This window comes from Erythrolamprus reginae, chromosome 10 (assembly GCF_031021105.1).
Source record: "Erythrolamprus reginae isolate rEryReg1 chromosome 10, rEryReg1.hap1, whole genome shotgun sequence".
Lineage (NCBI taxonomy): Eukaryota > Metazoa > Chordata > Lepidosauria > Squamata > Dipsadidae > Erythrolamprus > Erythrolamprus reginae.
In genome coordinates, this window is record NC_091959.1 from 2,791,734 (window position 1) to 2,815,656 (window position 23,923).

General features: G+C 43.1%; 1 protein-coding gene across 1 annotated transcript; it reads left to right on the plus strand.

The window, feature by feature from the left end:
* Positions 1–2,936: 2,936 nt before the first annotated feature.
* Positions 2,937–12,954, plus strand: CIMAP1C (ciliary microtubule associated protein 1C). Its single transcript, XM_070762749.1, has 4 exons — positions 2,937–3,066; positions 3,649–3,759; positions 11,137–11,250; positions 12,476–12,954. Exons 1-4 carry the CDS (start codon positions 2,937–2,939, stop codon positions 12,952–12,954), a joined length of 834 nt encoding a protein of 277 aa, XP_070618850.1.
* The last annotated feature ends 10,969 nt before the right edge of the window (positions 12,955–23,923 follow it).

A 23,923-nucleotide genomic window follows, 5' to 3' on the forward strand; every position in this document is an offset into this window, starting at 1 on the left:
ATTTATTTATTTATTTATTTATTTAATAATTAGGATAATGTCTTTTGCACCTAAATGGCGTCAAACCTGATGACCAAATTTGCAAAGGCGTCGGATGTCAGCCATTGCACCCCAATCCATCCAAGGAGCTGGTTTTTTTTAAAAATCCTGGACACCTCAGCTCCCTCCTAAAAAAAATTCCCACCAAATTGCCATGGCTCTCAATGCTTGTTATTTTTGGATGGCGCATCACCCACCCAAGTTGTTAAAAAAAAGAATAAAGGAAGAGCTGTGATCACTTCTGCAAATCTCTCCCCAAGACAGGGATAACGATGAATTTCCTATCTGCCGCAGCTATCAACCCTTCTAGGCAGTTTACGATAAGGCCATAAAACCAAGGTGAAAACGATGAATATGAGAAATGAATGGAAGCCATCTCCGGTTAAAACAAACTCTGCCCAGAATGTCATGTTTTAAGAGCCTTTTGAAGAGCCAATATATCGCTCCCCCAAAGTTCCCCAAAGCAGCATGGAGAGCCTGCCCTTTAAAAATACTCCTTGTGGGTCACCTGCAGAACTTGAGCCCCCAAAATGGTCCAACAGCAGCTCGGGGAGGGGTGGGGGCAGAGCGAGATGGGGGGTACCAGCATTTGATGAACAAACAAGCAAATAAATAATTTTATGGGGGACCCCTCATTATTTTTCTGAAATGATTTCTTCTAACTTTAATCTATGTTTCCCTGTTTTTCTTTGCCTCTCTCTCTCTGTCTTTCTCTGTCTCTTTCTCTCTCTCTCTCTTTCCCCCTCTTCCCTCTCTCTCTGTCTTTCTCTGTCTATCTCTTTGTCTCTCTCTCTCTCTCCCCATTGCTCTGTCTCTCCCCCCTCTGTCTTTCTTTCTCTTCCCCTCTTCTCTATTTATCTCTCTTTCTCTTCCTTCCTTCCTTCATCTCTCTCCCTCTCCCTCCCTCTCTCTCTCTTTCTCTCTCTATCTCTTTGTCTCTCTCTCTCGCTCTCTTTCCCATGCATAACTTGTAATGGCCTAGGGGGAAGGAATATCTCAACTCCCCCATGCCTGGCGGTATAAATGAGTCTTGAGTAGTTTACGAAAGACAGGGAGGGTGGGGGCAATTCTAATCTCCGGGGGGAGTTGGTTCCAGAGGGCTGGGGTCGCCACAGAGAAGGCTATTCCCCTGGGGCCCGCCAAATGACATTGTTTAGTCGAAGGGACCCGGAGAAGGCCAACTCTGTGGGACCTTATTGGTCGGTGGGATTCGTGCGGTAGCAGGCGGTTCCGGAGGTAATATATATATATACTAATATACCTATTTTTTGAACTGAATACATTGCACAACGAACTGTAAACTTGAATTGTAATGGATATAGGCCAAGATCTGTAAAAGACTCTGAGATTCATTCTTTTTTTTATTATTTTGTGAAAACCACTAAATATACTCAAAAATAATTGCGGCTGTTCAGGGACTGGGTTTGCCCCAAGATTAGGTCACCAAGGGCTCCTGTTCATTGCAAGGAGAAAACCCAGCCAGGAGCCTCCGATGGAGGCCAGTTTTGGCCGTATTCTGCCAGGACCATAGCAAAATGATCATAAGCAAGTGATTAGCCTTCTTGGCCTGCATCCCTGTTGCCGTAGCAACCGGGCAGCCAATGTGCAGAGGAGGAACTGTTGATGTTCCACAAGGCAGCTGGTGGGCGGGTGGATCCATGGGAAGCGGATGGGAAGATGCTCCAGGAGTGAAATTTCTTTTTTCAATCGACCGCCTGCTTCACCTCCCAGATCAGCTGCAGCAGAGGGACAGGGTTGAGGCGAAAAACGGTGATTTTGAATTGGTTGGTGTAAGAACCACCCGGGGTTCATTCTTCATTCATGACAAGAACCATCTGGCTTCTTCCGTAGCGTAGGCCTGGAGGTCTGTTGGGTTTCCCAGGGATCTCCCTGAGCCAGCCCTGGTCAGCTTTCAAGCTGGTTGGGTTTTTGGAGATCTAGTCAAGGTTGGGTAGGTCAAGATGGCTTGAAAGGGGGGTCTTTGGTCACTGGGTTGTCAAGATAAAAAGAAATGTCCACTTTTTATATTTGGCACTGTCTTTATTTTTCCTTCCTTCCTTCCTTCCTTCCTTCCTTCCTTCCTTCCTTCCTTCCTTCTTTCATCCCTCCCTCCCATTCTCCCACCCTTTCCCTTCATTTCTTCAATCCCTCATTCCTTCCTTCCCTCCCTCTTTCCCCCCTCTCCTCCCCTCTCCCTCTCTCTCTCCCCCTTCCTTCCTTCCATCATTCCTTCCTTCCTTCCTTTTTTCCCTCCCTCCCATCCTTTTCGTTCATTCGTTCACTCGTTCATTCCCTCATTCCTTCCTCCCTCCCTTCTCCTCTCCCTATCACCTTCCTTCTTTCCTTCCTCCCTCCCATCTTTTTTCTTTATTCCTTCATTCCTTCATTATTTCATTCCTCCCTCCCCCTCCCTCCCTCTCCATCTCTTTCCCTCCATCCAACTATCCATCTGTCTCCTTCCTTCCTCTCTTCCTCCCACTGTTTTTCTTCCTTCCTTTGTTCCCTTCCCTTCCGTATTCAACACTGATGAACCTTTTTCTTTGTATCTAAATTTCTCATCCATTTATCTGAGCTTATCTTCAATGTACTTGAACTTCCCTAGTCTAAACAATCACTTGATATCATGGTGCCCGGTTTATATCTGTACCTGTATAATGAAAGATTTGCATCTCGTAACGAACTGGAGCAATTCCTTGGAGGGGAGGGGAGTCAAAGGCATTTGGGCTGGGGGAGGATTTGATCACGAAGCATTCTGGGTGTCTCCGTTGATCCTTCCCGCCTTGATCCCAGCTCCTGGGCTTCCGGATCTGCATGTACTCAAGTCATTTCAATTTCATTTCATGCACAGGGACCTCAGTGGTGCATCACTCCTCAAGGGGTCCAGCATTGTGGTTCCAATGGCAGCCTCTCCACCGAAGAGACCCGACGAGAAAGCTACGTACTACGTCAAGCCTGGCTCCTCTCCAAACCCAGCCAGAGCATCAGGAAGCCAGAAAAAGTATGGCTTAATCAGCGCCAAATATAAAGGTGAGTTGGGTGCCAGGGGGGGAAGAAACGAGGCCCAGGTCCAAGCGTGGTCCCTAGGATCAGGAAAGAGGGGGGGGGGTCTCTTAGCTTCTTGTCATGTTTATGTTTATATTAGAGGTGGGGACCCATTGAAAGGGTCTGCAACGTAATTTCATTTTAATGTAGGCCAATTAGTGTACAAAATGACAATATTCTATTCTATTCTATTCCATTCCATATTTCTATTCCATTCCATTCTATTCCTGTTTCCATATTCTATTCTATTCTATTCCATATTTCTATTCCATTCTATTCTATTCCTGTTTCCATATTCTATTCTATTCTATTCCATTCCATATTCTTATTCTATTCCATTCTACTCTACTCTACTCTACTCTGTTCTATTCGAGTCTAGTCTAGTCTAGTCTTTATTTTATTTCAAGAAGTGGTTGGGGATATTTAAGAATCCACTCTTATTTAGCAGGGGATTAGACTAGAAGACCTCCAAGGCCCCTTCCAACTCTGTTGTTGTTGTTGTTGTTGTTGCTTCTTGTTCTCTGCTTGTGATCCCACTATCATCTGGTGGTTTTGATCCCATTTTAGGTCCAGGACCTGGGAAGTATACCCGATGTCCATGTACTGGTATTAAGAACCATGACAGTACTAAGTATGTTGAGCCAGCTTACACCATGCGTGTCAAGTCCACCCCAAAAAGTAAGCAGATTAAAGGGTTCTGGATCCTGGAGAAACCTATAAAGGATTCTTACTGATTCATGCCAATCATGAATGCATGTGTTCTAATCACCACACCAAGCAAACTTTACCTGTATTGTGCAATTTGTATTCCTCAGACCTACCACGTTTTCAGGCTCAAAATGAACCAAACATAGGAGATTTGTGCAGTGGAAGGGCTGCAATTATTTTTACTATCACACTGTGGTCATGGCTTATTTTGTGGGTGTGGCTTGCCAGCCATGTGACCATGTGGGCGTGGCTTGCCGATCCTGTGACCAGGGGTGGCTTAAAGGCCATGTGACTGGCTTAAAGGTGGCCAACTTGACTGTCACTCATGTCAAAGGTTAGGATGCCTGGCTTCTCCTCAAAGAAATACAATTTCCCTCTCTACTTACTATTACTGAACATCCAAATTATACTATTTAATTCTATGTATATAGGCCATAGATGTACATACATATTAAACACAGGCACAGAAAAATATACATTGTTGTGCCCAGCTCCTGCCCCAAGGACTGTGGATGTGGGGGAGACATCCACATGCTGCAGGCCTGCTTTGCCCCTGGTGAAATTTGCTGATGAAGGCTCCTCTGACCAAGAAGACATGAGTGACAGGGAGGAGGAGAGTGGGGCAGACAGCTCAGAAGGAGATCAATTATCTAGCTCCTCCTTGGATTCAGAACAAGAGTTAATGATACAGCCACGCATGCGGAGAGCGATGCATAGGCAGCAACAACTGAGAGATTATTATCAAAGAAAATGAGGCCACCTGTGGTTGGGTGGGGCTGTGGTCATTAGTGAGGCTGCTATAAAGAGCAGCCTGTGGGTTTGGCCATTGTGGAGGATTATCTGATCCTTGTGTTTCGTGACTGCTTTACTAACTTTGACCTTTTGTGTGCTGATTTTTCCCCGCTTTGAAACTAAACCAGAGCAAAGTGTGAAGGACTGTGAATTACCTCACAGCTGCAAGCTAAGTATCACAGAACTGATAAGGGACTTGTACAAATTACCAGTTTGTTTGGAGATCAGTGCTCTTTGCTACACCAAAAGAGGGCTTAGGTTAAGGGAATTTTCATTATAAAGAACATTGTTTTGAATTTTCAAACGTGAGTGTGTCTGAAATTTGTACCTGTGAATTTTTGGAAGGATTCTACCAGAGAGCCCGACAGAACAATACTCAACCACCCAAATCATACATAAGCAAACGTATGTTTGAAGACATTTGGTCTTTAAGGGTCCACATTAACTATGTTGTGGATGCAATCTCTGATTTTATTTCATCTACTGATTCAACTTGCATGCTTTATAGAGAAGTCATCTACTTCAGGTGTTCAGGTGACCTTCATGGATGTTGGCTCCCCTACCTGGGTCTTCTACATGTGTAATGTACTTTTTTTCACTACTATATAAAGTGTATGTACACACAGACACGTACATCTCTTCTAAAATTATACACATTCAACCTCATTTACTGCAATAGGAAAAACATACCCTAGCCTAGAAGGGAAGAAAAGAAAAAAAAAATTCAAAATTTTTCTACTGGTTTTGACTACTTGACCAAACTTTTTCTACCGGTTCTGCGTACCTGCCTGTACCTGTAGGAACCCATCACTGGGTTTGTGATCAAAACTCTTCTTTTCTTTTCTTTTTAAAGTTTTCATTTGAACAGGAGCGATGGCCCATGATAAAAGCTAAATTCTTTTATTTATTTATTTATTTATTTATTATTTATTTATTCTTTGTCCAATATACAATACATATGGAAGAGAATAGACATTAAGTAATATATATAACGATAGAAAGTAAAAGGAAGAGAAGTAGATGGGAGGGAGAGAATATATATGATATAAGAGATAAGGAGAGAATATATATGATATATGAGATAAGGGAAGACAATTGGACAGGGGACGATAGGCACATCAATGCACTTATATACGCCCCTTACTGGCCTCTTAGGAACCTGGAGAGGTCAATCGTGGAGAGTCTAAGGGAGAAGTGTTGGGGGTTGGGAGTTGACACTATTGAGTCCGGTAATGAGTTCCACGCTTCGACAACTCGATTGTTAAAGTCATATTTTTTACAGTCAAGTTTGGAGCGGTTAATATTAAGTTTGAATCTGTTGCGTGCTCTTGTGTTGTTGCGGTTGAAGCTGAAGTAGTCGTTGACTGGAAGGACGTTGCAGCATATGATCTTGTGGGCAATACTTAAATCGTGTTTTAGGCGCCGCAGTTCTAAGCTTTCAATCTCATCTTCATAGCAAAAAATCAAAACAGGACTTTGGGGAGTTTAAAAGACCAAGTCCAGAAGCAAACAAACAATCCTATGTATTTCCAACAGAATCTTCAATTAATCCTGAACGGAATCGGCTCAACGACACAATTTGCCATTCTAAATGATCCTTCTCAACGCTTTAGCGAAAATGAGGTCTTAAGGACAAGGCAGAAGACTCCGTTGGGGCTTCTTTAGAAGACATTTTCAATGTAATGAGGTTATGATTGAAGTGGCCTGATTCATGAGCAACACTGGCTGGGAAGCTGGAGGGAAAAAAAACTCGGAGTTCATCCGAATCTTGGCAACTGTTGTGGTTAGCTCTGGCCCAGCTCCTGCCCCAAGGACTGTGGATGTGGGGGAGACATCCACATGCTGCAGGCCTGTTTTGCCCCTGGTGGAATCTGATGATGAAGGCTCCTCTGACCAAGAAGACATGAGTGACAGGGAGGAGGAGAGTGGGGCAGACAGCTCAGAAGGAGATCAATTATCTAGCTCCTCCTTGGATTCAGAACAAGAGTTAATGATACAGCCACGCATGCGGAGAGCGATGCATAGGCAGCAAAAACTGAGAGATTATTATCAAAGAAAATGAGGCCACCTGTGGTTGGGTGGGGCCGTGGTCATTAGTGAGGCTGCTACAAAGAGCAGCCTGTGGGTTTGGCCATTGTGGAGGATTATCTGATCGTTGTGTTTCGTGACTGCTTTACTGACTTTGACCTTTTGTGTGCTGATTTTTCCCCGCTTTGAAACTAAACCAGAGCAAAGTGTGTTTCACTTTGTGAAAGAAGAAGGACTGTGAATTGCCTCACAGCTGCAAGCTAAGTATCACAGAACTGATAAGGGACTTGTACAAATTACCAGTTTGTTTGGAGATGAGGGCTCTTTGCTATACCAAAAGAGGGCTTAGTGTGAATTTTCATTATCAAGAACATTGTTTTGAATTTTCAAACGTGTGTGTGTGTCTGAAATTTGTACCTGTGAATTTTTGGGAGGAGTCTACCAGAGAGCCTGACAGAACAGCAACAATAAGACTTACGTACGGCAACTCTTAAGTTAAGGATGATCGGTCTATGGCTTCTCTACCTGTTGAACTTTAGTGGTCATCAATAATTCTTAGCTTGTTTAATGCTAAGAGTTGATAGGAGGCGCAGTCCATCAACAACTGACAAACTAATCAGAATATCAAACCCGGGATATATACAGTGATCCCTCGAGTTTCGCGATCTCGTTCTTCGCGAAACGCTATATCGCGATTAAAAAAAAAATTAATTAAAAAAAACCCCACTTCCGCGTTTGGCTTCGTGAGTCAGCTGGGAAGCGGCGCGGCTGTTTTAAAAGGTCGCAGCCGGCCTGGGGGGCTTCCCAGCACCCCCCCAAGCCCCCAACCCAGGTTCGGGGGGGTGCTGGGAAGCCCCCCAGGCCGGCTGCGACCTTTTAAAACAGCCGCGCCGCTTCCCAGCTGAGTCCTGAAGCCAAACGCGGAAGTTCGCCTTTGGCGTTTGGCTTCAGGACTCAGCTGGGAAGCGGCGCGGCTGTTTTAAAAGGTCGCAGCCGGCCTGGGGGGCTTCCCAGCACCCCCCGAACCCCTAACCTGGGTCTTCCCGGCCGCCCACGCAAAGGGGAAACCCTGGCTCCTCGCTGATGCCCGCCGCTCGCCCGCCCGCCAGCAAGAGGGGGAAGACCCAGGGAAGGTTCCTTCGGCCGCCCAGCAGCTGATCTGCTCGGTAGCGCAGCAGCAGCGAGGAGCCAAATCGGGGTTTCCCCTTTGCGTGGGCGGCGGGGAACGCAAACTCCACCATCTACGCATGCGCGGCCATAGAAAAAAAAAGGGCACGCATGCGCAGATGCTGTTTTTATTTCCGCAACCCTACATCGCGAAAAATCGATTATCGCGAGGGGTCTTGGAACGGAACCCTCGCGATAATAGAGGGATCACTGTATATAAATACAGGTGAATGTAGTGATGGGCTGCTGTCCCCATGGGACGATGATGGCACGCAGTGTATGGAGTAAGTTTATGCACTATTTATTGAATACTTAACCATTTTTAAATTGTCCTTCCTTTTCCAGTATGTTAGTATGATCCTTAATTACTTTTAAAATAGGAAATAATTAAATAATATATTTTTACCCATAAATGTTTAATCATTTTAATCATGATTTAGAACGGAACTTTTTTTAGCAATTAAAGAAAATTGAGCTACTTGCCTAATCTGTTATCCTACTGAACCTTCGGTACAAAACCTTAAAACATTACTGTGCTCCTCAACAAATAGCACTGTCTATCATGTGTCCTTCTTGTGGCTATTCAAATAATGGGACTTAATCAACTGAAAAAAAAGTCCAAGCACCTATTCGAAAACTTATCTTGGTCGGCAAGCCACTCCCACCCAGTCACATGACCTTTAAGCCACCCCTGGTCACATGATTGTCAAGCCACTCCCACATGGTCACATGGCCATCAAGCCACACCCACACAATAAGCCACACTCACAGTAAGAACCCATCCTAGATCTGAATGAATGAAATATTCTCATTGAATACTTTGTTCTGTACAAAGTTGAATGTGCACAACAGCAGGTGACATTGATTGTCAATCACTGTTGCTTCCTAAGTGGACGGTTTGATTTCACGGACGTTTGATTTACTTGGAGTTATATTGTGTTGTTTAAGTGTTCCCTTTATTATTATTTTTTGAGCAGTGTATATATGAGTGTTTGTGCGGAAAGCAGCCCATATTCATTCCATCAAAATGTTGAGTTGGACTTGGACACGAAGATGGTGTAACATCGAAGTGATGTGCTCCGTATCTTTTGACGACTTAGCAACGGCTGTTTTCCCAAAGTCGTTGCAAAAATAAAGTCCAGCTGAGAGTTTATTACAGCAGTCTCTCTAAAGGGCTAGAAAAACGCTCGATCCTCCTTGCTGGAAGATAAAAAGGTTGGAGGGCTACCTGCTGAGTGTTTAGTGGACGGAGTGGTTTGTTTTCCTGAGCAGATGATTCATAATGGCCTGTTTTGATTCACCCGTTTCCCGAATCAGCAATTTTAGGACCATCGCTCAGCTAGAAGTTGAGCAGCCGTATTTTTTGGAGTATAAAACACCACTCTTTTCCTTCCGAAAAAGAGGCTGAAAATTTGAGTGCAGTACGGCAAGCTATTGCTGATCACCGGCTGCCAGCAGTTTGGTAGATCGAATCTCACCACCGGCTCATGGTTGACTCAGCCTTCCATCCTTCCGAGGTCAATAAAATGAGGACCCAGATTGTTGGGGCAAATATATGGTGACTCTGTAAACCACGTAGGGCTGTAAAGCACTGTGAAGCGGTCTATAAGTCTAGAATAGAATAGAATAGAATTTTTATTGGCCAAGTGTGATTGGACACACAAGGAATTTGTCTTGGTGCAGATGCTCTCAGCATACTTAAAATAAAATATACATTTGTCAAGAATCATGTGGTACAACACTTAATGATTGTCATAGGGGTCAAATAAGCAGTGAAGAAGCAATATTAATAAAATATTAGGATATAAGCAACAAGTTACAGTCATACAGTCAACATGGGAGGAAAAGGGTGAAAGGAATGATGAGAAAAACTAGTAGAATAGAAGTGCAGATTTAGTAGAAAGTCTGACAGTGTTGAGGGAATTATTTGTTTAGCAGAGTGATGGCGTTCGGAAAAAACCTGTTCTTGTGTCTAGTTGTCTTGGTGTGCAGTGCTCTGTAGCGACGTTTTGAGGGCAGGAGTTGAAACAGTTTGTGTCCAGGATGCGAGGGGTCAGTAAATATTTTCCCCGCCCCTTTTTTGACTCGTGCAGTATACAGGTCTTCAATGGAAGGCAGGTTGGCAGCAATTGTTTTTTCTGCAGTTCTGATTCTCCTCTGAAGTCTGTGTCGGTCCTGTTGTGTTGCAACACCAAACCAGACAGTTACAGAGGTGCAGATGATAGACTCAATGATTCCTCTGTAGAACTGTATCAGCAGCTCCTTGGGCAGTTTGAGCTTCCTGAGCTGGCGCAGAAAGAACATTCTTTGTTGTGCTTTTTTTATGATGTTTTTGATGTTAGGTGACCATTTTAGGTCTTGAGATATGATAGAACCTAGAAATTTGAAGGTCTCTACTATTGATACTGTGTTGTCTAATATTGTGAGAGGTGGAAGGGTTTCTTTTAAAGTCTACCACCATTTCTACGGTTTTGAGTGTGTCCAGTTCTAGATTGTTCTGGTCACACCACAATGATAGTTGTTCAACTTCCCATCTCTATGCGGATTCATCATTGTCTCGAATGAGTCCGATCACTGTTGTATCATCTGCAAACTTCAGTTTGTCAATTGCTATTGAGGACCTGTATACTGCACGAGTCAAAAAGAGGGCGGGTAAAATATTGACTGACCCCTCACATCCTGGACACAAATTGTTTCAACTCCTACCCTCAAAACATCGCTACAGAGCACTGCACACCAAGACAACTAGACACAAGAACAGTTTTTTCCCAAAGGCCATCACTCTACTAAACAAATAATTCCCTCAACACTGTCAGACTTTCTACTAAATCTGCACTTCTATTCTACTAGTTTTTCTCATCATTCCTTTCACCCATTTCCTCCCATGTTGACTGTATGACTGTAACTTGTTGCTTATATCCTAAGATTTTTATTAATACTGCTTCTTCATTGCTTATTTGACCCCTATGACAATCATTAAGTGTTGTACCACATGATTCTTGACAAATGTATATTTTATTTTATGTACGTTGAGAGCATATGCACCAAGACAAATTCCTTGTGTGTCCAATCACACTTGGCCAATAAAAATTCTATTCTATTGCTATTGCTATACTCCAAATGTAGCTTTTACTAAGCTTTTTTCCAGCCTTTACGACAGGGGTGGGCAATTAATTTTGCTATGGGGCTGCATGAGAAATTGGGATGGTTTTAGATAGGTAAGTCTAAATGTTATTGCTATGGCTATTCCCACCTCAAGCATTTTGGCAGCTAGATAAACGGATGGTCCTTAGAACCCCATGGTTATAATCCAGAAACCCAGGTTTGGCTTCATAAGACAATTCTTCTTTCTTTTGCAAGCAATCATGGTTCTGGAAAGCCCCGGACCTTGCTACTATGTGGACCCTAGCATTTCCCGCATAGGGATATGGAGGCCAGTGTCATTCTTCATGCAACATCGAGGAAAGAGCACAAGTAAGTTGTAGGGGCTTCCGTTGGAACGACTGTGGGTGGGATGGAGCGATGGGCGTGCAAAGCTTCCTGAGAATGAAATAAAGATTTCTCCAGTCAAAGGGAAGCAGCTTTAGATACCATGGATGGGATGAAAAGGTACTTAAAATTCGTGATAGGGTATTTTCTAAGAATTCTGAAAAAGCTCGAAAACACCAAGCTTTAACCACATTAGCCATATGCAGTATTGTTAGTGCAGTCAGGCGGTAGGGAAAGCAAGTAGGATGCTTGGCTGCATAGCTAGAGGTATAACAAGCAGGAAGAGGGAGATTATGATCCCGCTATATAGAGCGCTGGCGAGACCACGTTTGGAATAATATTGTGTCCAGTTCTGGAGACCTCACTTACAAAAAGATATTGACAAAATCGAAGGGGTCCAAAGACGGGCTACCAGAATGGTGGAAGGTCTTAAGCATCAAACGTATCAGGAAAGACTTCATGAACTCCATCTGTATAGTCTGGAGGACAGAAGGGAAAGGGGGGACATGATTGAAACATTTAAATATGTTAAAGGGTTAAATAAGGTCCAGGAGGGAAGTGTTTTTAATAGGAAAGTGAACACAAGGACAAGGGGACACAATCTGAAGTTAGTTGGGGGAAAGATCAAAAGCAACATGAGAAAATATTATTTGACTGAAAGAGTAGTAGATCCGTGGAACAAACTTCCAGCAGACGTGGTAGATAAATCCACAGTAACTGAATTTAAACATGCCTGGGATAAACATAGATCCATCCTAAGATAAAATACAGGAAATAGTATAAGGGCAGACTAGATGGACCATGAGGTCTTTTTCTGCCGTCAGACTTCTATGTTTCTATGTTTCTATGTTATGTATGTTGAGACTGGTCTTTATTCTATTCTGTCCTGTCCTGTCCTGTCCTACCCTACCCTACCCTACCTTACCCTATTCTATTCTATCCTATCCTTCTATTCTATTCTATTCCATTCTATTAATTCTACTCTGCTCTGCTCTACTCTACTCCACTCCACTCCATTCCATCCCACCCCACTTCATCCCATCCTTATTCCTACCCTATTCCTCAACCTATCCTACCCCACCCCACCCAACCCTACTCCGTTCCGTTCCGTAGCTTAAGCAGGGGTTGGGCTAGAAGACCTTCACGGAAACTCCCCACTCTGTTATTCTCTTAGTCTCATGGCCACTAATAACATCCTCTGGCTTCCTAGATATCGTGTCAACACCTTCTCCAAATGAGTATTGCGTGGATAAATTGCACCCCATCGATGAACCGAATGCTCCCTCGTACACCCTGGGTGCGAGAACGCCCTACTGGCTGAACAACCCAACTCCGGCTCCCAACAAATACTTATTGCCTGCGACTATGGGCCAGAAGGTGCTCAATAAAAAGGCAGCTCCCTGCCTGTCAATCACTTCGGTTGCTCCTGGACGGAATTATATGCTAAGGAAAGGGCCCGGCCCAGCCGCCTACACTATTCCAGAACCGGACGTTTACTTGAGACATCAACCATCCTATACCATATCTCAAAGGTTCATTCCTTCCTGTAAGGAACTTACGCCGGGCCCTCTGGACTATAACTCAGAAGAGGTCACTATCCACAAGCCCAGAGCCCCCTGCTTCAGTCTGGGCGTTCGCCACTCCGAATATTCCCATGGCACTCCACCGGTTTGCCTCATCCAAGAATGAGTGTGGACCACCATTGGAAGACAGGGGATCTTCTGCAAAGTTCAGCGTCCAGAGGTTTCCTTCTCTGAGAGCTTTATCCACTAGGTTGAAACCAGTTGGTGGTCAGTGTGAGGAGCGAGTGGGCTTTAAGAAGTTGTGGATGGATGGTGGATCAGTTGGGGCCGTTGTGGGTCATTTGTCAGTCCCTGGAACCAAAGTTCTCCTTTGGAAAACCCTGGCCGAGTCCTTCCTGACTTCTTCCTTGCCTTCTGCAATCTCCCGATAATGTTTCCCCCCGCCAAAGAATGCATTTTTATCTATTGTTTACTCTTCCCCATGGATTTATGTTTGGAAAAGGTTTTCTGAAGAAGAGGGAGACAAATTGTCCTTTTTCTGTGGTTATTTAAAGCACAATAAAATAATTTATAGACAATATGTCCACAATGCCCTTTCTTTGATGCAGAAGTTCTCCTGGGCTGTCCAGTTTTGGGGAAGTAATTTGTTTATCTACAGTAATCCAAAGATTTAATTGAATTATTTCTCCTTGAAGCCCTGCCATAAATACAGATGGAATTCAGTTGAGTAGGAATCTCAACATGGGGTTATCTGCAGGTCCAAAAGTTGAACTACCAAATGAAGCTGGAATACATTTATTTATTTATTTTATTTTGTCAAGTGGGTATTGGTAATATACATAAATATAACATTGTTTATATACATGAGATGGGTATTGATAAGAGGGAACATTAGGACAGGGATGGGAGGCACATTGGTGCACTTATGCACTCCACTTATTGAGCTCTTAGGAATCGGATGAGGTCAACAGTGGACAGTCTAAGGGCAAATTTTTCAGGGTTTGGTGACGAAACTACAGAGTCAGGTAGTTTTATTTATTTATTTATTTATTAATAGAGTTGAAAGGGACCGTTAGGTCATCGAGTCCAACCCCCTGCCTGAGCAGGAAACCCTACAGCACCCCAGCCAAATGGAAGTCCAATCTCCTCTTGAAGGTGTCCAGAGTTGGGGAGTTCACCACCTCCCCTGGCAGGCAGTTCCATTGGTTGATCGCTCTGACCGTCAGGAAGTTCTTCCTTATTTCCAGGTTGAATCTCTCCTTGGTCAGCTTCCAACCATTGTTCCTCGTCCGGCCCTCTGGTGCCCTGGGGAATAAAGAGACCACCTCCTCACCGTGGCAACCCCTCAAGTATCTGTAAACTGCTATCATGTCCCCTCTAGACCTTCTTTTTTCTAGGCTGTCCATGCCCAGTTCGCTCAATCTCTCTTCGTAAGTCTTGGTTTCGAGTCCCCTAATCATTTTGGTTGCTCTTTTTTGCACCTTCTCCAGAGTTTCGATGTCTTTTTTGTAGTGAGGTGACCAGAATTGGATGCAGTACCCCAGGTGGGGTCTGACCAGGGCATAGTAGAGTGGTATTAGTACTTCCCTGGTCTTGGAGCATATATAGTGAATTCCAGGTATTAACCACTTGGTTGCAAAAGTCATCTTTTCTACAGTCAAGTTTGGAGCGGTTCACTTTATTTTATTTATTTATTTTGTCCAATACAAATTGAAAGTTAAAGAGAATAAAAACATGTAGTAGTAAATATCAGGGAAGGGATAGAAGAAGAGATATGAGAATAGAATACATCAATGAAGAGTAGAGGAAAGGATATATGAATGGGAGAAAAGACATATAAAATATAGGAGAGACAATTGGACAGGGGACAGAAGGCACACTAGTGCACTTATGCTCGCCCCTTACTGACCTCTAAGGAATCTGGAGAGATCAACCGTGGAAAGTCTAAGGGAAAAATGTTGGGGTGGGGGGGTGGGGATTGAGACTACGGAGTCTGGTAATGAGTTCCACGCTTCAACAACTCGATTGCTAAAGTCATATTTTTTACAGTCAAGTTTGGAGCAGTTGATATTAAGTTTGAACCTGTTGCGTGCTCTTGTGTTATTGCGGTTGAAGCTGAAGTAGTCATTGACAGGCGGGATGTTGCAGCATATGATCTTGTGGGCAATACTTAGATCATGCTTAAGGCGTCGTAGTTCTAAGCTTTCAAGACCCAGGATTGTAAGTCTAGTTTCGTAGGGTATTCGGTTTCGAGTGGTGGAGTGAAGGGCTCTTCTGGTGAAGTATCGTTGGACATTTTCTAGGCTGTTGATGTCCAAAATTCGGTGTGGGTTCCAGACAGATGAGCTGTATTCAAGGATGGGTCTGGCGGAAGTTTTGTAAGCTCTGGTGAGTAGTGTGAGATTGCCGGAGCAGAAGCTAAGTAGGATCAGGTTGACAATTTTAGAAGCCTTTTTGGCGATATTGTTTCAGTGGGCTTTGGCACTTAGGTCATTTGATATAAGTATTGCAAGGTCTTTTACTGGTTCACTTTGAGTTTGTATCTGTTGTGTCCTCGTGTATTGTTATGGTTTCCCAGGATTCCACCCCATTGGCCAAGTTGCCTTGGCCTCCTGGGAACTGTAGTTCAACTGTAGTTCAAACAACTCAACACCAAGGAATATACAATGTGAAGTTTAGTCGTCGGATTACAAACCTTCCCCAGAAGATGGCACCCTTGACTCATGATTTTAGACTAAATCTGGACCATCTCGACTGAATCCCTACCTTTTGTAGGCGATAGCAACTCAACATGACCAGCAAACAAGGAGAAAGCAGAGTCTCTGGAAATGAACTCCCCAAGGTAAAGGGATGGGCCAGTATTTATTCTGTGTTTGCTCAAAAATGCAAATCCAGAAAGAAAGGACTGCACACCACTCAGTGTTCCAAGACAACTTTGTTCTTTAGTTATTCCATGCAAACCCCTCTGGTATCATCTGTTCATCATCACCTTCATGGGTGAAATTAATCATAGCTAAGCTATCTTGATTTAATTCAGAATTGGGACGGGTGGATTCACCAACCCTCTCCAGGTGACTATTGGAATAGGATCCAGAATTGTGTTCTGAAAGAATAGAATAGAATAGAATTCTTTATTGGGCAAATGTGATTGGACACACAAGGCATTTGTCTTTGTCTACTCTCAGTGTGCATAAAAGAAAAAGAGACTTTTGTCAAGAATCATGTATACAGGAATACAGGAAATAGTTTAAGGGCAGACTAGATGCCGTCAATCTTCTATGTTTCTATGAATCATGAGGTACAACACTTAATGATCATCATAGGGGTCAAATAAGCAATGAAGGAACAATATGAATGAAAATCTTAAGGCTACAAGCAACAAGTTCCAGTCATACAGTCATAAGTGAGAGGAAATGGGTGATAGGAATGGTGAGAAAAAACTAGTAGTAATAGTAATTCTCTGTGGTGGCCCTGACCCTCTGGAACCAGCTCCCCCCAGAGATTAGAACTGCCCCCACCCTCCTCACCTTTCGTAAACTCCTTAAAACCCAGCTGTGCCGTCAGGCATGGGGGAATTGAAACATCTCCCCCAGGCCTATACAGTTATGTATGGTATGCTTGTGTGTATGTTTGCTTTTAATAATGGGGTTTTTAGTGTTTCTTTTAAATTATTAGATTTGTTATATATTGTTTATTATTGCTATGAGCCGCCCCGAGTCTACGGAGAGGGGCAGCATACAAATCTAATAAATAAATAATGGTATTATTATTACTAATGCTGACCTGGTTCTGGATCTTTTTAGATCCCTGTGTTGATGTGACAATAATGTTAATAATAATTGAGATTAGACTTTCTGTGTTCCCATTACTGAAAAGTCTCATTGTCCTTGAAAGGAAGAAAGACCTTCCAACTTTTTCCTTCCCTTTGTTCACGTAAGTCAACACAGCATTTCGTGGAAGACTTTCACAAAATATATTTTTCTTCTGCCTCCTTGAACTCTGCAACCGTTACGTTCCTTCTCCAAGCTCCCAGCTTCTTTCCTTCTGATACCCAAGACTCTAGAAATGCAAGGTCTCTCTTCCATAAAGCATATTTTCAACCCTGTGTGAAAAGCTTTGTCGTGCCACACCTCGAGCTTGTACAGGAGAACATTTAGAATATTCAAAATCCTGCACACATTAGGGAAGGTGCGACAGCCAGTTTGCAAGTACAAAAGACGCATTTAAGTGTGCCAGATAAAGTGTTACACTTAGGTAATAAGTGTCTTTAGGTGAAATTTATTAGGTACGTATTTACCATCATGGGTCTTGATTGCTGAGAAATGATAAAAAACGAATTAATAAATAAGCCACCCAGAGTTCCTAGTGAGTTGGGTGGCATAAAAATCGAATGAATGAATGAATGGATGAATAAACAAACTGAAAATCACAAACTGGGATTAATTGCACAATATATGTACACATGCATATTCATATTTGTCTCCTTGTTTGTGTTTTGTCGAGCTCTCTGATAGAATCCTCCCAAAATTGCACAGATGCAATTTCAGACACGCACACGTTTGAAAATTCAAAACAATGTTCTTTATAATGAAAAGTCACTTAAACTAAGCCCTCTTTTGGTATAGCAAAGAGCACTGGTCTCCAAACAAACTGGTAAGTTGTACAAGTCCCTTATCAGTTCTGTGATACTTAGCTTGCAGCTGTGAGGCAATTCACAGTCCTTCTTCTTTCACAAAGTGAAACATACTTTGCTCTGGTTTAGTTTCAAAGCAGGGAAAAATCAGCACACAAAAGGTCAAAGTCAGTAAAGCAGTCATGAAACATGATCAGATAATCCTCCACAATGGCCAAACCCACAGACTGCTCTTTATAGCAGCCTCACTAATGACCACAGCCCCACCCAACCACAGGTGGCCTCATTTTCTTTGATAATAATCTCTCAGTTGTTGCTGCCTATGCATCGCTCTCTGCATGCATGGCTGTATCATTAACTCTTGTTCCGAATCCAAGGAGGAGCTAGATAATTGATCTCCTTCTGAGCTGTCTGCCACACTCTCCTCCTCCCTGTCACTCATGTCTTCTTGGTCAGAGGAGCCTTCATCATCAGATTCCACCGGGGGCAAAACAGGCCTGCAGCATGTGGATGTCTCCCCCACATCCACAGTCCTTGGGGCGGGAGCTGGGCCAGAGCTCACCACAAGAGTCTGTCTATCACCTATTGATTGATCTTAAATAAATCTCACATCCCAGAGAAAAATGAATTGCGCATTATCAAATGGTGAAGAAGACAATGTCATTGAAGAAGAAGACGACAAATGAAGGGTGAATTTTCAGTGGATTACAAGCCCTTACTCTGTATAGTATTGTGCTGGACTTTGATGAAAAATACACTTTGCTCCTAAATGAAGCAATAACATAATTACAAGAGAGAGAAAAATAACCCTTACTTAATATACAGACCAGATGTTGTTGGATTGTGTTTCCTTTGGAGGACTTTGTAGTTTTATCCCCAACAATTACGCAACTCATGAGGATGTCAGCCTTGTTCAAAAACCACAAGTTGTTAGAGGAGTCATAATTTTCTTCTGATATGGATCGGGTGGCTATTGACCATCCGGTGAAGAACAAGAAGGAAGAAGAAGAAAGGGAAGTTAGGAGGTTTTGGAAGCCGTTTGGAATTCATTGGTCCAAATACAATGTGCCAAATCTCCACTCTTAATGTCAATGTTGCTTCCTCCTCTCATATGGTTGATTGTTGGCCTTAGAAACATAGACACATAGAAGATTGGCGGCAGAAAAAGACTTCATGGTCCATCTAGTCTGCCCTTATTCTATTTCCTGTATTTTATTTTAGGATGGATCTATGTTTATCCCAGGCATGTTTAAATTCAGTGACTGTGGATTTACCAATCATGTCTGCTGGAAGTTTGTTCCAAGCATTTACTACTCTTTCAGTCAAATAATATTGGATCCTTGAAAGGAAACATGGGTATATTACCCTTCATATATTAACAGCAATAAGAATATCTCGTTTGTCAGGATTAGTCCTGTTCTGATATTATAGATTAGATTAGATTAGATTTATTGGATTTATATGCCGCCCCTCTCCGCAAACTCGGGGCGGCTCACAACAATGGTAAAAACAATACATAATAACAAATCCAATACCCACCAATCCAATTACAATTTTAAGCTAAAAAATTCATAAAAAACAACCCCAGAAAATTAAAAAACAAGCACACAATCAATCTAACACCAAAACAACATGGGCAAGGGGGAGATGTTTCAATTCCCCCATGGCTGATGGCAGAGGTGGGTTTTAAGGAGTTTGCGAAAGGCAAGGAGGGTGGGGGCAATCCTAATCTCAGGGGGGAGCTGGTTCCAGAGGGTCGGAGCCACCACAGAGAAGGCTCTTCCCCTGGGTCCCGCCAGACAACATTTTTTAGTCGACGGGACCCGAAGAAGGCCAATTCTGCACGATCTGAAGTTTCCGAACACTTTTCAAAGGTAGCCCCATGTAGAGAGCGTTACAGTAGTCGAACCTCGAGGTGATGAGGGCATGAGTGACTGTGAGCAATGACTCCCGGTCCAAATAGGGCCGCAACTCGCGCACCAGATTATATTCCATTTACAGTTGAAAGGCTGTAATTATGCAAAGTAGAAAGACTGCATAGTCACGATGATTAAGCTACAACCTGATTGGTTTAGAATTGTATGAACAGCAATGCACCTTTGCATAGGTATGGTCTGTGGTCAATGGTTAGTTTGTGGTCAGCTGTTGGTGGGTAGTGGTCTTTGGTGTGTAGTTAGTGGTGGTGGTGTATAGTAAGATAGTATTGTGTTCTGTACATAGAAAATAGAGAATATAGGTTCGATACAAAGAAGAATAAAACTTCTTAAAAAAAAAATTCCTGCTACATTGGCTTTGTTCTTCAAAGTCTCCAGTTCCTGGTAATTTTTCTAGGTCTAACCAGTAAGTTTCTGAGTGCAGCTCTGACATCTCTCACAATATTGGAAGCAAGGTGATGTACCAGCCGACAAGGTGATCATTGGGAAAAAATTAGAATGTGCAGAACTAGACAAACAAACATTTGACTTAAATCAAAAAGAAGATACACAATACTTCGAGGTTTGGAATATGTTTTACAAATGGTTGAAATGAAAGAGAACAAAGGCGATGTAGAAATGTATATATTTGATGATTGCAAAGGAAAATCTATTTCTTAAATTGAAAACTGTATGCATAAGTGAGGATATGTAAGGAATATGAATAATATATATAAAGACATGTATATTAACTAACAGCTAAATAGATAGCTAGACAAAAGCTGTAAAGGAAATAGTTTAACTTAACTATATATAAATGGAAAATCAACGTCAGGCAATTTACCATAGAACTGTTACAAAGGTTGTTGTGTGTATTTGTTAGGTGTGTTGTTTTGTATTGGCTATATGTTTGCATTTCAATGTTTCTTTTTAACATTTATACTCAATAATTTATTTTAAAGGAAAAGGTTTGGATCAACAGTTGATTTAGTAGTAATTATAAGAGCCCTTGCTGAGGTGTGGGAACTTTGGTGGGTATAATGACATACTTGTTGTCAGCCTTTGCTTAATTGCCAACATCATCAGATACTAAACAGGCTTGTACAAACTGGGCCTTGAAACTACACATCTGGATCGGCAGGGAAGCTGTTCCTGCCAAAAACCTCAGGAGCCAGGAGGGAAAAAGAATTGAAATACCATCAGCAATTAAAAGCTAGACTTTCGAAAGGAATCGCAATGATAAATAGGGCTATCATTTGAGAAGGAAAAACTAGTTGCTGTTCCTGGATTTCCTGGAATTTGACTTTTGTCTCACAGAGACTTTAATAATAATAATAATAATAATAATAATAATAATAATAATAATAATAATAATAATAAAAATCAACAGACAATCCAAAGTGCAGACTCTGTAAAGAAACAGATGAAACAATCGATCACATACTCAGCTGCTGCAAAAAGATCACACAGACTGACTACAAGCATAGACATGATGCTGTGGCACAGATGATCCACTGGAACTTGTGCCGGAACTACCATTTACCAGTGGCAAAGAACTGGTGGGATCATAAGCCTGAAAAAGTGGTCGAAAATGAGCAAGCAAAACTACTGTGGGACTTCCGACTTCAGACAGACCGAATTCTGAAGCATAACACACCAGACATTGTGATTGTGGAGAAAAAGAAAGCATGGATCATCGACATCGCAATCCCAGGAGACAGCAGAATTGAGGAGAAGCAGCTAGAGGAATTAGTGAAATACAAAGATCTAAAAATCGAGCTGCAACGACTCTGGCATAAGCCCGTGAAAGTGGTCCCAGTGGTCCTTGGCATGCTGGGCACAGGGCCAAAGGATCTCAGCGGACATTTGAAAACCCTCGGAATTGACACAATCTCCATCTGTCAATTGCAAAAGGTTGTTTTGCTGGGATTGGCAAACATAATTCGCCGCTACATCACGCAGTCCTAGGTGCTTGGGAAGCGCCCGACTGGTGATGAAATATGAAATCCATAGTGATCTCGTTTGCTGTGTTGTACTGATATAATAATAATAATAATAATAATAATAATAATAATAATAATAATAATGGGGGATGTGGCCATCAAGTCTGGTATCTCCTGCATATGAGCTTCTGTTGGGTTTGTGACCGTTCCTGCGAAGGAGAACCACACAGGCCACCAAGTCTGGTGGGTGGGATTGTGATTGTGTATTCAATCAAGGCTTCCTGCAATGTGTAGTCCAACATATCTGGATAGCTTCAATGGATGCATCTGTGTTGGATTAGTTGAATAATTGGCTTTGGTCCACCCGGATTCTTCTAATGCAGCTTTCCTCAGCCCTGGCAATTTTATGTTGGGTGGGCTTCTACTCCCAGAAACCTCAATCCCTTCCCCTTCCCTTTCTCCTTCCTTCTTGCCTTCCTTCCTCCCTCCCTCCCTCTCTCCCTCCCTCCCATTCCCATTCCCTCACCTTCCCTTTCTCCTTTCTCCTTCCTCCCTCCCTCCCTTCCATCCATCCTTCCTTCCTTCCTTCCTTCCTTCCTCTCTCCCTCTCTCCCTCCCTCCCATTCACTCCCTTCCCTTTCCCTTTCTCCTTCCTTCCTCCCTCCCTCCCTTCCATCCATCCTTCCTTCCTTCCTTCCTTCTTTCCTCTCTCCCTCTCTCCCTCCCATTCCCATTCCCTCCCCTCCCCTTCCCTTTCTCCTCTCTCCCTCCCTCCCTTCCTTCCCCTCTCCCTCCCTCCCATTCCCATTCCCTCCCCTTCCCTTTCTCCTTCCTTCCTCCCTCCCTCCCTCTTATTATTTATTTATTATTATTTATTAGATTTGTATGCCGCCCCTCTCCGCAGACTCGGGGTGGCTCACAACAGTGATAAAAACAATACATAATGACAAATCTAATAATTAGAATCTAAAATAACAATAGGACATTTAAAAAGTCTAAAAAGCAAGGATCCCCAATATAAAAAACATACATACAGTCATATCATGCACAAAAACTACATAGGCAGGGGGAGATGTCTCAGTTCCCCCACGCTTGACGACAGAGGTGGGTTTTAAGGAGTTTACGAAAGGCAAGGAGGGTAGGGGCAGTTCTAATCTCTGGAGGGAGCTGATTCCAGAGGGTCGGAGCCACCACAGAGAAGGCTCTTCCCCTGGGTCCCGCCAGATGACATTGTTTATTCCCATTTCCCTTTCCCTCCTTCCCTCCCTCCCTCCTTCCCTTTCTCCCTCCCTCCAGCCTTCCTTCCTTCCCTCCCTCCCCTCCTTCCCTCCTTTCATTTCCTCCCCTTCCCCCTCTTCTTCTTCCTCCTCCTCCTCTTCCGTTCATTACACACCACCCCTTTGGCAACTGTGGAGCTGAAAATTCTTGGAAGAATCCTGAAAACCTTCTTCATGTTTCAAAACCGCTTAACTATTTTTAGGCACCAGACAAGACAAGGCAGAACCGTGGATAACACCAGCAGTTGGGATTCATCACCCGAAATTTATCTGCATCTTCTGACACAGAGGAGCAGCCAATTATCGGGTGGTGGCAGGACGTGGGCATATGTTTCTCAGTATAGAAATAATAATAATAATAATAATAATAATAATAATAATAATAATAATAATAATAATAATTTATTAGATTTGTATGCCACCCCTCTCCGCAGACTCAAGGCGGCTCACAACAATAATAATAACAGTGTGCAAGGACTGGGTGATGTTAGCAATAATAATAATAATAATAATAATAATAATAATAATAATAATAATTTATTAGATTTGTATGCCGCCCCTCTCCACAGACTCAAGGCGGCTCACAACAATAATAATAACAATGTGCAATGTAACAAATCTAATATTTAAAAGAAAGCATCTAAAAACCCATCATTTAAAAACCATACATCACAAGCATACCATACATAAAACTATATAAGCCTGGGGGAGATGTCTCAATTCCCCCATGCCTGGCGATACAGGTGGGTCTTAAGCAATTTATGAAAAACAAGGAGGGTGGGGGCAGTTCTGATCTCTGGGGGGAGTTGATTCCAGAGGGCTGGGGCCGCCACAGAGAAGACTCTTCCCTTGGGGCCCGCCAGACGACATTGTTTAGTCGACGGGACCCGGAGAAGGCCAACTCTGTGGGACCTGATCGGCCGCTGGGATTCGTGCAGCAGAAGACAGTCCCGGAGGTATCTTGGTCCAATGCCAAAGTGAGGACAGATCTCGTAGTAGACGTTCGGTTTACAATCTCAGTTTTCCAGCTTCTTGAACAGCCCGTCTTCCAACAACAATTGAAAGTAGAAAGCTAAGATTTCTGAGAATCTCAAAAAAAAACCCAACCCATCCTCTCCATCTCCATCTCTCTCTCTCTTTTTCCCACAGCCCAATTCTCCACCTCATTGTTTCCTTCTCGGTCCCGTCCAAGCTTCGTTGGTGAGTTTTCCCTCTCCTCAGAGGGAGCCCATTTGTCTTCGAGCAGATTAGAAAGTTGTCACTCCGTTGACAGAGCTATTCATCATGACGGTGGGGGAAATGAGTTAGAGCAGGGAGGGGTCCAGCCGGGGAGGGTGGGTGATGGGATCCAGGCCTCCTCTGAATGGCT

What these genes read in the sequence shown, in the direction of transcription:
- CIMAP1C (XM_070762749.1), top strand. Translation starts at nt 2,937, where the DNA reads ATGGCAGCCTCTCCACCGAAGAGACCCGACGAGAAAGCTACGTACTAC. An exon ending in AATCAGCGCCAAATATAAAG is followed by an intron (nt 3,067 to 3,648) that starts GTGAGTTGGGTG and finishes ATCCCATTTTAG; the next exon opens with GTCCAGGACCTGGGAAGTAT. An exon ending in ACATCGAGGAAAGAGCACAA is followed by an intron (nt 11,251 to 12,475) that starts GTAAGTTGTAGG and finishes CTGGCTTCCTAG; the next exon opens with ATATCGTGTCAACACCTTCT.